Source organism: Typopeltis vanoorti, chromosome 6 (assembly GCF_054136105.1).
Source record: "Typopeltis vanoorti isolate ZY-2024b chromosome 6, IOZ_Tvanoo_1.0, whole genome shotgun sequence".
Classification (NCBI taxonomy): domain Eukaryota; kingdom Metazoa; phylum Arthropoda; class Arachnida; order Uropygi; family Thelyphonidae; genus Typopeltis; species Typopeltis vanoorti.
Window position 1 is genome coordinate 110,602,594 of NC_143554.1, and position 14,868 is coordinate 110,617,461.

Consider the following 14,868-nt stretch of genomic DNA (forward strand, 5'->3'; position numbering starts at 1 on the left):
CTAGACATTTTATAGAAACGTCTGTGTGTGTGTGTGTGTGTGGTAGACATAATAATATTTTTCAATTGCATTCATTAAATTTTTCATTTTAGCATCCAGAAAACTATAAGTAATCAAATGATCATCAATCGCATGTTTTAGGATTGAATCTCCATACTATATTATCATAAAAAAATCTGAATTTCAGTTAACAGATATGAAAATTTCTTTAATCGCTAAATAAAAATAAGTGAATGACGACGAAATTATACTGTACATTTTTATTTACATAAACTTTCATTTATTTACAATGAAAATATACAAAATTTACATTTGCAAAAATTCTGCTAACTCTTTTTGTTCATCTTCTTCATTTGCTTTTCTTTTTTTTATATTTCCAGCTTGTAAGATATAATCGAGAGTATATCTATTATGATCGCATCTAAATAAAATAAAACTATTACTGATTACTGCAATTTGATATTAATCTGAATAACTAAAAAAAATATTAAATATAATGATAACAATCAGTGGTAAAAAAAGTTTGCTTATAACCAATGTTTCCTCTAATTTTTTGCTGTGAGTGTGCGCAGAAATTTGCGTGTGTGCAAAATTTGCCTTCTTTTGAAAAGTATGTGCACACCCATACGAGTCACCATACTGATCATTTAAGCAAAAAAGTTAAAAGATTTTAGTTCACTCTTTACCTTCTGGTGTCAATGGGATGTCAGTCAGGTCACCCCAACTCCCCACTGTGTTCTCACACAAGGCAGTAGCCTCAACAGTAAACAGTCAGAAATCACGATTCACAAGCCTTGGGCAGGACTCGATCTGGGGACTTCGCGCATGCAAGGCCAACACGATATCGACTGTACTAGATAGGATTCTAAGTGTGTGTATTATTACCATCACCAAGTAAGTTGTGTGACATCAATCACAGAACTAACATAAATATTTTATATGTATTTAATATTGATCTGATTAGAAGTAAGAAATAAAGTAAAAAAAAAAGATAACACTAGTGACTGATTGCCTTTAATTAAATTTTCTAACTTTGCAAATAACTCTAAACATACATAATAAAATATTCCCATTACTAATTCTCACCTTGTTAAACATTCATAATAAGTCCATTACTAATTCTTATCTTGTTTAGTTCTAGCTTCTATCTCTTTATTTTTTCTCTCTTCTGTCTTTGGCATTCACCCACTCTTTATACACACTATCTAAATTAATTGAATTTCCATATAATTGGTAACTTTTCACTCTCATTAGCATATCCAAATGACATTCTCCTAAACGGTTTCTAAGTTGGTTTTTTATTTGATTCATTAGACTAAAACCTCACTCACAGTCTGCACTAGATGCAAGGAAGGTTCCTCCAATATCCATCAACTTTGCCAAATCACAAAACTGCTCATTTTGAAGAGCAAATACAACCATTTGTGTAAATTTGATATCATTTTGCATTTAATTTTTTCTTGTACAGAAAATTTGAAATCATTAAACTGACTAATTATTTCTGTAGTATCATCCAGAAAATCATGATATTTAAGACAAAGGGCATTAACATGTTCGTTAGCAAATGAGAAATCACAATGTGAAGTAGAGGAGATATCAAACAGTGACCATTTTTGTATCTCATTCTCAGGGAATCTGTTCTCTAAATATGCACATAAACAATTTATAAAATTTAACAGGGGCCTAGTATCTACTGGTTCGGTCTTTTCTTGTTTAAGTAAAGCATTTACTATTATTATTATTCATTATTATTATTATTCGTGACACCTCCAAGGAGTCCGAAGACTCATCGCGGGAGGACACCTACAACTGTCTCAACCACTACACCGAACCTCTACTACGAATCATCTCCATCAACGCCATCTACCGCCCCCCTCCTCCACTACCATAACTAGTATTTTTGTCTGTAAATTGCGTGTGTTCTGAAGGGCCGATTTGTCTGTATGCGGGATGAAAAACCCGAGTTTCCGGGAGGAAAAAACCCTGCTACCTCCGTATGAGGTCGACTAACTCACCTTCGATTGAAATCGTCCAGATAAAGATTCCTCCCGTCGCGACGAGAATCGAACTTAGGCCTATTCCAATCGAAGGGCGCAATGTGCCGTTGTTCTTCCAATTGCGCTACGGAGGCGCTAAATTTTGTTAATCCTGATTTTGTTAATCTTCCCTCTGGCAAAATGATGACTGTCTAGTGGTGTAAGGTTACTCCTTTGTAAGATTTTGCACAGGGAAGCCATTTCTTCAAAAACATCACTTAAAACATTAACAGATACTTTGAATGTCACGTTAGTTAATTTATTGTGACAATAATTAACCACAGGATCATTTGATTTGTCTTTTTCAAAATATGTGATCAGTCTCTCATGGTTTCTTATTATTGCCTGTAATGCAAAATGTCTGGATAGCCATCACACTTCATTGAGTGGTCTGAAGGCAATAGCTTCATTTTCAGACTTCTCGACAATTTCTTTAAATTCATGTCTTTTCAGTGTGGAACGAGAAAAGAGTGTGTACACTGTTCACATTAATGTATCAATATCTCTGATTAGTTTAATTTCCTGCCACGTATCACAGATCCCCAGATCCTCACGGTGAGCTATACAGTGTTGCTGGACAAGATGTGGAACCTCTAATTTAAGTTTTGCAGCGACACCATTAACTTTGCCCAGCATCACTGCGGCTCCATCAGAGGTAAACATCACCATTTTTTGGAGATCAAGTTTCTTTTCTTGATAAAACTGTTTAATAGCTAACACAATGGAGGAGGCATCACATGCCTGCAACTGAATTATTCCGCCTAAATATGTTTTATATTCATTACAATCTTTAGGTCTAAACTTAAAATAAAGAATGAGACATTTGTAAACAGTTATATCAGTGCTTTCATCAATAGTTAACGTGTGGAAAATTGCAGATGCAATTTGCTCAAACATGTCATTTTCAACAATTAAATTGAATGTTTCCAGCAATTCAAATGCATAATTTTTGCTTCGCCAGCTGTCTGGGAGTTGAAAATACTTTTCCATATGTTCATTAATATGTTGAACTGAAAGTAAAGAGTTATTCATCTTAACAACTAATAAGACACTGTCAAAAAGAACTTTAATCTGCTCTGGGTTTGATCGTTTTCTCTCTCGGTCATCTGAACTTTCACATAGCATACGCAGTACTTCTGTAGCTGGCAATGAACAATTTTGTTGCCTAAGTTTGTGTACACCATCCAGATGTATTTTACTTGTCAAATGGCATTTCAAAAAGTTCAACTTCCAAGTGACATCAAACTTCTTCCCATTAGCAAAATCCCCAGCAACCTTTGCATCACAACAATAAATACAAACAACACCAATTGTAGCATCATACATAAATATTTCACGCAGCTGAATGTTTATCAACTCATGAGCTTTTGGTGTAGCAATTTTCACTATTTCATCCAGCCATTCACTTTTAAAGCAGCTAGCAGTTCGTTTTCACTTAACACCTTTTGCATCCTTTGAATTTGACATGGTGCATCAGTTTATTTGCAATTTTGTTATTTGAAGAATGTTTTTTTATTGTTTTTTTAAATTTACAAATGTACACTATTCACTGAATAACTTGGCAAAGCAAAAGCTGAACCAACACTAAAAATTGCCGAGGGCAACACAAGAGCTAAGAGATATGCCTAGAGGCTAGATTTAATTAACTTGGTTGTATCTCAATGCATGTACACGAATGTTATTATTCAGTCTACTATTTTAAAATTCCTTTTAAAAATTAAAGAATTTTGAAATGCTAAAATATTTTTAATTGTACTCTAATTTAAGTTTTTAAAAGTATTTAATTATTTTTATTAAAATTATGAAACCATTGTTTTAATTCGTCATGATCTTGAACTAATTTGATCAGCCAATCACATTTGGGAATTTTCCACGAGTCAGGCCTGAGATGTAAACAAACCGTGCGCCATTCTATATGCTACTTAAAAATTACACATTTAAGCTACATCTCTTTCACTTTGGCATCAAATCACTAGCCTCAGTTAATAATTTATTAGTTTTGTGCAACTTTGAGAATGTATTAAAAAATGCGAGGTTATAGGCTTGAGCGTTGCCAGGTTACTGTATTTTTTAAAGAATTTATAGGTTAATGTTTAGGTGGAACATCTTTAATTAATAAATTTTAATTTTATCTTGAAAATCTAGTGTGTGCATATTTTTTGCTTTGTGTGCTAGTTGTAAAACGTGTGCATGCGCACATCTTACAGGGAACATTGCTTATAACATATATTTTTCAATGTGGAAGCATGATACAGTCCTGGATATTCAAACAAGACCTTAGTAATAACTCAGAATTCTAAAAACAAGACATTTTATAAAACTGATGCACTGAGAACAATGCTGTCTAACCTGTAAATTAATTAAGAATTAAATCCCTAAAATGACTGCTTTATCTTCCTGATTTTTCATTTGGAAACAGCAGACTGAAAACTTTGCTAATAAACCATGCTACCAGCCAAGACGTCAAGGTTATCATAGATGTGAAGTTGTGAAGTGCATATTAAAATTGTAATACCATTGATATTACATTAAAATATATGATGGATACGAAGCGTATGAGGATGTGTATTTGATCCATAATGGCTGGTAAGGTGGTTAAGATACAAAATGTTTTTTATTTTCAAAAGGTTTTACCACGAAATTAGTGTTAATCAACTTTTTTTAATATTAGAGTTTAAGGATCAAAGTTGTATAACTGAGAGGAAACCTCCACATAGCCTTTAAAGGAATGCGGAAAACCGACCACGGATTCTGACCTAATGTCCAATCCTCACCTTCTCGTGGTGCACCCTGTTGTTATCTACTTGGATACTGAACGAACGAGGATGGGCTGGCAATTTGGGATTTAGCCGACCAAATTGTATTCTTATTGGTTAAACCAAAATACAAAATGATGGTACAACAAGACAAAATTTCATGATGGCTGGGGCATTACCCGGTTAAACAAGACTCCCGTTGTTTTCGAGAGAGAGGCATGTGGTGAGGTTGTCTGCAAGGATAGAAAAATCAAAACTCCATGGTGGACATGGGAAGTTAAAAAGACAGTGAAGGGAAAAGAAGAAAGCATATCAAAAGTTCCTGGTAAATAAGTCAGCTTATTTGCCAGGAACTTTTGAGATATTCTGGAGGTTGTTGAAGAAGCTTAGAAATGGAGGAAAGAGTGCTGTAAAAGGAGTTAGAGATGATAAAGGTTACATGAAAACAGGAGAAAAAGATATCCTTGAAGTATTGAGTAATTACTTCGAAAAATTGCTAAATGAAACAAGCAGTGATAGCACAGTGGTAAAAAACACTCAACAGGCATACTGTCAGGAATACATATCCATACTTGAAGTAGAAAAAGCCATCAAAGGCTTAAAATGTGGAAAGGCAACAGGAGTAGATGGTGTTCGACCAGAAATGCTGTAGTATGGTGGTACAAAATTTTTACAGTGGCAGTACTGTATAGTTCAGAAAGCCTGGACAGAGAGACAAATTCCTGATGATTGGAGTAGAGCTCTAATAGTACCCATATATAAAAAAAGAAATGAAACCGAATGTGAGAATTACAGAGGTATTTCCATACTGAGTGTTCCTGGCAAGATCTCTGCAAATATACTTGAGAAACAGTTGAGAAGAATTGTGGAAGAATCCAGCTTGTTCTTCACCAAGCTTTTCTTCCACAATTCTTCTCAACCGTTTCTCAAGTATATGCATAAATCTTACCAGGAACACTTAGTAGGGAAATACCTCTGTAATTCTCACATTCAGTTTTATTTCCCTTTTTATATATGGGTACTATGAGAGCTCTACTTCAATCATCGGGAATTCGTCCCTCTGTCCATGCCTTCTGAACTATGCAGTGCAGCCACTGAAAAACTTTTATACCTCCATACTTGAGCATTTCTGGTTGAATATCATCTACTCCTGCTGCCTTTCCACATTTCAAGCCTTTGATGGCTTTTTCTACTTCAAGTATGGATATGTATTCCTGACTGCATGCCTGGTCAGTGTTTTTTACCACTGTGCTGTCATCACTGCTTGTTTCATTTAGCAGTTTTTCAAAGTAATTACTCCATACTTCAAGGATATCTTTTTCTCCTGTTTTCATGTCGCCTTTATCATCTCTAACTCCTTTTACAGCACTCTTTCCTCCATTTTTAAGCTTCTTCAACAACCTCCAGAATATCTTACCACATTCTTTCCTAATATCATCATTTTTAATATGATATTGCCATTGATGCCATCTGTTCATGCTTCTAATCTTTCTCAGGACTCTCATATCTGTTGTCTCTAGTCTTTAGTCAAGTGTTTTATTTCTAATCCAGCTCTCAGATCCGTAAGCTAAAATTGGTTTGAAAATTGTCTTGTATACAGCTAATTTAGTATTTTGACAAATTTCTCTCTTATTCCATATAAATGTATTCAGCTGACTTCATACCATACCAGCTTTGTTGATTCTGTTGTCTATTTCCATATTTAATTTACCATCTTAACTAAAAATTGTGAAGTAGCTGAAATGTTTTACTTGTTCTATATGTTCTCCATTCGTGATGCAGCTGTTATTTTCAATGTTTCTGCCTATTTTCATTATCTTTCTCTTGTTATTGCTGATTTTCATACCAAATTTATTACAACATTTATTCAGTTTGGTCAGGGAATCTTGCAAATGTGTACTGGATTTATTTATTTTTATAACATCATCTGCATAAAGTAAAGAGCTGAGATTAATATCTCCAATTTTGATATCAGGTTTGATACTGCTTTCATTCATAATGTGATGCATATAGATATATATAATGAATAACAGAGGGGATAATGTACATCCCTGTCTGACACCAAATTCAACATTAAACGGTCTTCCTGTACTTTGTTCAATTCCAACTGCTGACTGACAACTCAAAGACTAAGCACTGCTTGATATAATGTCCCACTAACACCATATAACTGTAGCATTTTGAACAGCTTTTCTCTTAGCACCTTGTCCTATGCCTTTTGCAGGTCTACACAACTTTAATACAGATCTTTGTTATATTCCCATGTTTTCTAAACTATTTGTAAACTGAAAATCTGATCCTTACAGTCTCTATCTGGCCTGAATCCAGCTTGTTTTTCACCAAGTTTCTCTTCCGCAATCCTCTCAACCGTTTTTTCAAGTACACTTGCATAAATCTTACAAGGAACACTCAGTAGGGTAAGACCTCTGTATTTCTCACATTCAGTATTATTTCCCTTTATATATATGGGTACTATGAGAGCTCTACTCCAATCATCTGGAATTCGTCCCTCTGTCCAGTCTTTCTGAACTATGCAGTGCAGCCACTGAAAAACTTTTATATCTCCATACTTGAGCATTTCTGGTTGAATATCATCTACTCTTACTGACTTTCCACATTTCAGGCTTTGGTTGGCTTTTTCTACTTAAAGTATGGATATCTATTCCTAATTGCATGCCTATTGAGTGTTTTTTACCACTGTGCTGTCACCACTTGTTTCATTTAGCAATTTTTCGAAGTAATTAGTTCATACATCAAGGATATCTATTTCTCCAGTTTTCATGTCACCTTTGTCATCTCTAATTCATTTAACAGCATTCTTTCCTCCATTTCTGAGCTTTTACAACAGCCTCCAGAATATTTTGTCATCACCTTCCTGATATTTATTTTCTATGTTCTTAACTAAATCTTCCCATGACTTGTTTAGCTAGTTTAACACACAACTTTCTTACATTTGTGTCTGTATTCTCTAAAAGCACAAGCTGACTTACTTGCCAGGAACTTTTGATATGCTTTCTTCTTCTCCTTCACTGCCTGTTTAACTTCCTGTGTCCACCATGAAGTTCTGATTTTTCTATTCTTGCAGACAACCTCACTACATGTTTCTCTGGCTGAATCAATCAATGTTTTCTTACAGGCTTGCCACTGAATCTCCAAGGTCTGGTTCCTGTTCTCAAACTCTTTCATTTTTTCTTGAATAATGTTTGTATATTTTAGTCTACAGTTCACATCTGAGAGCTGTTTAACTTTTATTCACTTTAAAACTTTCTTACATGTTCTTCTTTCCTATATGAAATTCATTTTTATCTTCCTCAAGACTAAAAATGGTGATCACTTCCAATTTCAAATCCTCTGGACACTCTAGTGTCCTGCACCTGGGAGAAAACATCACTATCAACAATGAAATAGTCAATGAGACTTTTCTTATTCCTTGCCTCTTTTCTCCATGTGAATTTATGCACATTTTTATGTTGGAACATGGTTGTTAGTAATAACCAGTCCATGCTCTCAGCAGAAATCCAACAGGTATTTGCCATTATTATTAGCTTTGCTCTTTTCTCCAAATTTTCCCAAAATATTTCTATATATCTGATAATCATTTCCTACTCTGATATTTAGGTCTCCAACAATCATCAACTTTTCCTTTTTCATTGTTTCAGATTCTTTCTCTAAAGTCTCAAAAATTCCTCCACTTCTACTGCACAAATAATCTCATTGTCCAGTTACCTATTCTGATATTTGCCCACATTGCTCTACTTCATATTGCCTACCATTCAAGAAAATTATCCTTGTATTTAGTATTGAATACTATAGCTGCTAATACTATATTAAAAAGAATGGGCGAGGAAAGATTGACAAAACAAGTGTTCTCTGCGAGGTTGACAGGAAAACGACCCAGAGGAAGACCAAGATATAGGTGGATTGATATGGTACAAAGTGCCTTACACGATAGAAATATAAGATCTGATAACTTGACAAGTAACAGACTGATTTCAAGGAAAATTGTAGATAGGAAGTTAGTAATGATGTAAATTTTTCATGTAGTACTATATCCTGTCCCCCCCCCCCTTGAGGGTACATGGCAAGAATATGATGATGATGATACTATAGCTGCTCCTTCTTTTCTCTGTTATTGTCTGAATATAACATTTTGTATTTCTTGCTTAGAAAGATCTCACTAGTTTTTGTCTTTTTTTTTTTTTTTTGTTTCAGTCACCTCTATTATGTCGATCTGATATTTATCCAATTCTACTAGTTCCACTTCTTTGCCCATTCAGGCTTCTTAGTACCGATCTTGAACTCTTGTGGTTTTAAGTTGGGATGTGTTTCAGGATTTTTTCCAGTAGCTGACTTTTTGCTGTTCGCCCTGGTTCCCTGGTGAAAACAACAGTGGCCTTGTTTAACTGGGCAATGCCCTAGCAGGCATGAAATTCTGTCATGTTGTACCATCATTTTACATAGTGGTTTAAGCCAATAACAATACAATTTGGTTGGCTATATCCCAAATTGTCAGTCCCTCTTTATTCATTCAGTATTCAGGTAGATATCTAACAGGGTACACCACACGAAAGTGAGGATTGGATGGACATTACGTCAAAAGCCCTGGTCATTCTCTGCATTCCTTTGAAGGCTATGTGGAGGTATCTTTGATCCTTAAGCATCCCATTAATATGTTATAATCAATATCAGACATTGGTTTTTATTGCATCAGTTCAGATATTTTATCATCTCGCTTGCCTCCTTAAATTTACATACATAATTGTTAAATTCTATGTACTGAATTTTAGTGAGTTGCCAATTGACTTTATAGATTTCACTGGTTTTGTTAAAAGATAGTTTAGATTTATGTGCTTGTTTTTTTTCTCCACATCTCTGATATGTTCTTTTTTGACGGATTTCTCCAAACAATCCATTTGATCATGAAAAATGCTGCAATTACAAGAGATTTTTATATCCTGATCTCTCCATAGGTGGATGAGGTTGTTTTGACGATGTTAACATCATGGATACTTTTGTAATGGTTGGAAGGCAACTTTTAAGTTATATTATTTCAGGATTTTTGCTATTTTGTCTATAACGTTTTTCATGCAATGAAAGAAAATGACACCTTTGTAGTCATTTGGTTGTTGTCTTGAAGTATGAGATGGTTCATTTAAGATGCTGTTGATAGTTTGATGTTTTCTAACTATTTTTAAGGAGAATGTCCTTAATATAAGTTACATTTTTTATAATCATCCCTGGATATAATAACAGCTCTTTCCATGAGGGTTTTGATGATGCCTCTCTCCTCATTGTCAGGTGGTGGGAACTAGCATGTAGATACTGGCCTGCGTATTAAACTTCTTTCTTCAAAAGTAAGACTGCTATATCTATTTTCTTCCTAGATATTCTCATTTCAGTTGAGAATATCTAGGAAGAAAATAGATATCCTTTTCTACTTGTGATGTGAACTGGATTTTTTGGTTTAAACTGTTATGGAAGTCAATGAAGTTATTATGCAGAGTTTCTTCTGAGCTTGGCCAAATGATGAAAACATCATCTACATATCTTAAGCATAATCTTGGTTTATCTCTCAATGGTTTTCAAATCTTTCCACATATAAATTAACTAAGTATGGAGAAATTGCTAAGCTCATGCTATTCAAGCTGTCCAAAGTAGAGGTCCCGAAATTTGAAGAAACTGCTCTCTAGACAGTGTTTGAAAAGTTTAACAGCATAAGGTGGAATGATGTCTTCCACGTTTGTCTCTTCCCTTTTTTTTTTTTTTTAATTTTGTTGATGAAATCATTGGAGTTTTTTTATATACAATGATGTTTTTTTCCTACATGTAGAGTTAGTAGAGTGGACAGATATTTACAAAGATAACATGTTGGAAAATAGTTGACATCTCACTATAAGTCTAAGTGGAAAGTCTTCCCTGTGAATTTTAGGTGTGCGCATGTGTGCATGCACATATGGAATAACCAGATGTTTTAATATAATTTTATTTCTTTGTTTTCTTTAGGCTTGTTACAGAGATCTCTTATTATATCATTGGTCTTATTATGAATACACCAAGTTGGATTATTATCTGTCTGTAACTGTTGACATCATTAAGAAGTTCATTCATTCATCTTGTTTATAATCATTCAAATCAAAAATTACAGCATATCCTTTGTTAATTTTTAACATTAGAATGTTTTAATTTCTTCTATGGTCTTTCAATGCACTGTTATTCAGCAGTGGTATTGAATAAAGTAGAACTGCTGTTATACAAATGATGTCAGCTAAATCTCTTGGAATTTGGTATAGGATTTTTTCAATATTTGGCATAATATACACTTTGAGAACGTGTTTGGGGGATATTGCAAAGTTGAATCCTTTGACTAATATACTCTGCTCTGTTTGGGAAAGGGCATGTAATGAAAAATTAATCACTATTTTTTCTGCTGACAAATATTGTTTGTTGGTTAACTTTACTCTTCAAGAGATTAGTTGTTGTTGTTTTTTACCATGAACTTTTGTTTATCAGCCGAGTTTTCTGTTTTAATTAAAGTTAGTCTGCCAATAAATCTGTTATCTGCTATATATTCTCAAAAAGTTGAAGTATGAAACTGTGTCAGCTGGACACATGCAAATGTTTACAAAGGAATAATAATGAATATCAAGCATGTAGGGGAAAAAAAAAGACTGGGCTACTGTAAGAAGATTATGTAGTTTCAAAAAGCTTGATTTCTATTTACCACATCAGTGATTTGTCAATTGTTTGTGTGCTACTGTAAACTGTTTAAAAAATGTCAGACATGCATGGATGTCATTACCTATTACCTACTGCTGTTGAACTCTGGAACAACTGAAGTAAATCCTATGGGCTGGTTTAGAATTATGACTGAAGCAAAGACGATGTGAGGCAAGTGTATTATGTTTATTTATTGCACATGTTCTCTAGCAGGTATGTCTGCTTTGTAGAATGACAAGCCTGAGTTTTGGGAAGAAAATGCCACCTCTCTATGGCTAATTTGCCTTCACTTGAAAAGCATTAGTCAAAAATTCACCAATTCACCACAGGATCACCAATTGTACTAAAATTGGTGATCCTGTGGACCACCAATTTTAGTACAATATTCAGGTTAGAGTAAGAGTTCAGTGTTATGAGAAGGTACCATGGAACAAGACTTCATGGTATTTTAACTGACATTCTGAACAAATACTGACACTTAGGTATTTCTATGGAGCTGATACCTTAGTTTTCAGGATTATCAGCTAGGATTTTGAAATGGCTAGTTTCCAAACTGGCACAGCCTGGCTTGGCTGTCCCACAGACAACTTTTGGAATGAGCTGAAATGATGAATTAGGCCAAAGACAGTGTATGCCTCACTTTGAGTGCCAGAAATTCAAACTTCTTGTATACTCATGAATGAGGTAAAAGTTTATAATTTTGAGCAATATAATCCTACTGATGTGTCATGCTGTTCTGATATAACACCTCTGCTGTTCTAATTTGAAATATCTTTTATTTTTTTTATTTAAAGAATCTCTAATGAATGTAGCATATTATGTTTGGAAAAAGTTTGGCAACTTACTTGTAAATGTTACATTTATGCACATCATTTAAAAATTCCCTATTAAAATGAAATTTGATTGTTTCACAACTTACATTTTTCCTAAGGCCTCATAATGTCGAGTGAGATTTTTTTGTAGAGTTATTAGTGTTGGCATTACTACTGATGACCTGTCCTTTAACTTAGGTCCATGGTTAGTAAACAAGTGCTGGATCCATGTAAGGTAGAATTCTATATGGCGAGTTTTTTCTAGCTGTGAACCTAGAAATCCAAGCAGTTTCTCCACATAAAGCTGAGGTAAGAGAGTGGACAGAAGCTCCACTAAAAAAAAATTAAAAATAAATATAAATAAATAATGTAATATGTTCTTTCTTCTCTAAATTATACATAAGACAGAATATGCTACTTTACCAAGGTAGTGAAGGTGATGGAAAAATAGGATGCTTTAGCATGTTCATGTCAGGCTATGTTTTGCACGTGTCTCACACCTGGCAGGAGCTCGCTTGACTGTAACATGTCCCTTCCACTTTGGGTAGGCAGGCACATTTTTACACATTCAGCAATATATATATATATATATATATATATATATATATATATATATATATATATATATATATATGGCAAGCCAATTTCAAGTTTTATGGTAGAATTTTGGTGTAAAACTAATATTTGTCTTTATAGTATACCTATACCTTTAGAAATTTAAAAATACAAACAATTATAGAATTTCTCTTAATTATCAGTGATTATAGAGCTGAAAAGCAATTCCCTTCTAATGTAACTTGTTGTTTCTTTGAAAGCACACATAACAACAAATCATTGCATGTCCAACATATGACAAACTGGAAGTAGAAGGTGATTTGTGTCATCCTACTCCATGAGCAAGTACCGAACAATACAATTTGAATCATGCCTGACGTGAACATGTAGATCTTGAAGATGATAGAAAAAAATCTCATGTTTAATATTAAGCATTCCTGACTTATCTGTGTATTGTAGCTGAATGATCATAGTTTAGGTTAATACATATCACTGCATTATGTTGCATATCTCATATTCAATAAAATATTGACTTACATGATGAATACAAACAGATAAACAAACAAAAACATAGAACACTGGGTTTTTATGCTCTAATGCCAGTAAAGAAAAATTCAGATATTATAATATCTTTCACTATAAACTACATAGCCTTTAGTAAGCTTAGCATTTCTTCATTAATTTCCTTCTACATGACTGGAGAAATGTAAGATAGTGGTAAACAAGACAAATTAGAAAATAAAGCAAACGAAACTGAAACAAACGGGTGCTGAAAGAGTAGAAGTTGATAAGATGAATTTTGAAGAATCATATGTGAACATTAAGATTTAATGTCATCATTGAACTGTGCTTTGAGATGTATGTTGCATAAACTGACCTATTTATTATAAGATTTAACTTGAAAATAACTCTCAAAAGGAGACTGAATTATACCAATGATGCATGATTATACATCACTTAAAGTTACATTTTAATGGGTAACTCAGCATAACTGTCTACATGCTGGAGTAAAGAAAAGTTGTACCAATTAAGACAACTGTATTACAGTTTAAAATGGGATAAGGTAAAACTGGTCCTTAATTTCTTCATAGAAATGACAACTGCATAGAGCTTCTGTAAACCAGATATACATGCTTCTGGTTTTCAGCTTGAATTGAAACTGAATAAATAACATTCTCCATAGTAGATTCACTAAAAGCAAATCTACTGGACTACTAGATTCACTTTTATGAGGTATTACAAAAGAAAGGTTGTCCGTGTGGTTAGCCTAGTGGCTTTGCACTTCGGAACCATATGCTTGTGGAAAGGTGTCCTGGGGTCGATGACAATGTGAGGAGCTTAAGGATCTTCCTCAGCCATAGCCAAGTTAGCTGGTCTTGGGCATAGACAGCAGGGTTTTTCTGCCAGCTTATCTGGGGTTTTTCATCCTGCAAACAGGCAAACTAGTCCAGTGAACCCACATGGATTACAGTCAGGAATACTGACCCAGTCATAGGCCTGATTCGTCAGCTATGCCAGTTCCAGAGCCCAGATAAAATTTGGGAAGAATGAGATGATGTTATATAAATAATACATTCCTGTAAAGGGAACTCACGGCAGCTGTATCATTATTAAATTAAAGCAACGTTATCAATATTAATTAAAGCAACGTTATCCAACGAAAAGGTTTGTAATCACACTACATGAAAGAGAATTACATGAAAAATTTGAAGTGTTAAATGCAAATACAGACACTCATAATTTAATAGATTAAATTATTTAAGGAATTTACAAAGTATACAGGAATATTAATTAAAAGAAACTTTAATAAATACCTCCTATATTTTGGCAATGTCATATTGCCATCTTCATGGGAACATACAACTATGACACACAGGAACTACAAAAAGCAAATGAGGCAGAAGAGAGAAAACTACTGTTGTTCCTATGGTCCTAAAGGTGACCCCTAGTGGGCTATATTGGGTTGTCTTGGCTGTTGGACTGAATTTCTCA

At 34.0% G+C, this 14,868-nt stretch overlaps 1 protein-coding gene across 1 annotated transcript in view; it reads right to left on the reverse strand.

Moving 5' to 3' along the window:
- Nucleotides 1-265: 265 nt before the first annotated feature.
- LOC150105806 (periodic tryptophan protein 2 homolog) overlaps nt 266-14,868 on the reverse strand; it is a 203,313-nt gene continuing 188,710 nt past the window's right edge. Inside the window, exons 18-19 of the mRNA XM_090393595.1 lie at nt 12,429-12,654; nt 266-421 (exon numbers count right to left, since the gene is read on the reverse strand). Coding sequence (XP_090249721.1) covers nt 307-421; nt 12,429-12,654 — 341 coding nt within the window. The 3' untranslated portion in view covers nt 266-306. The remainder of the gene's footprint in view (nt 422-12,428; nt 12,655-14,868) is intronic.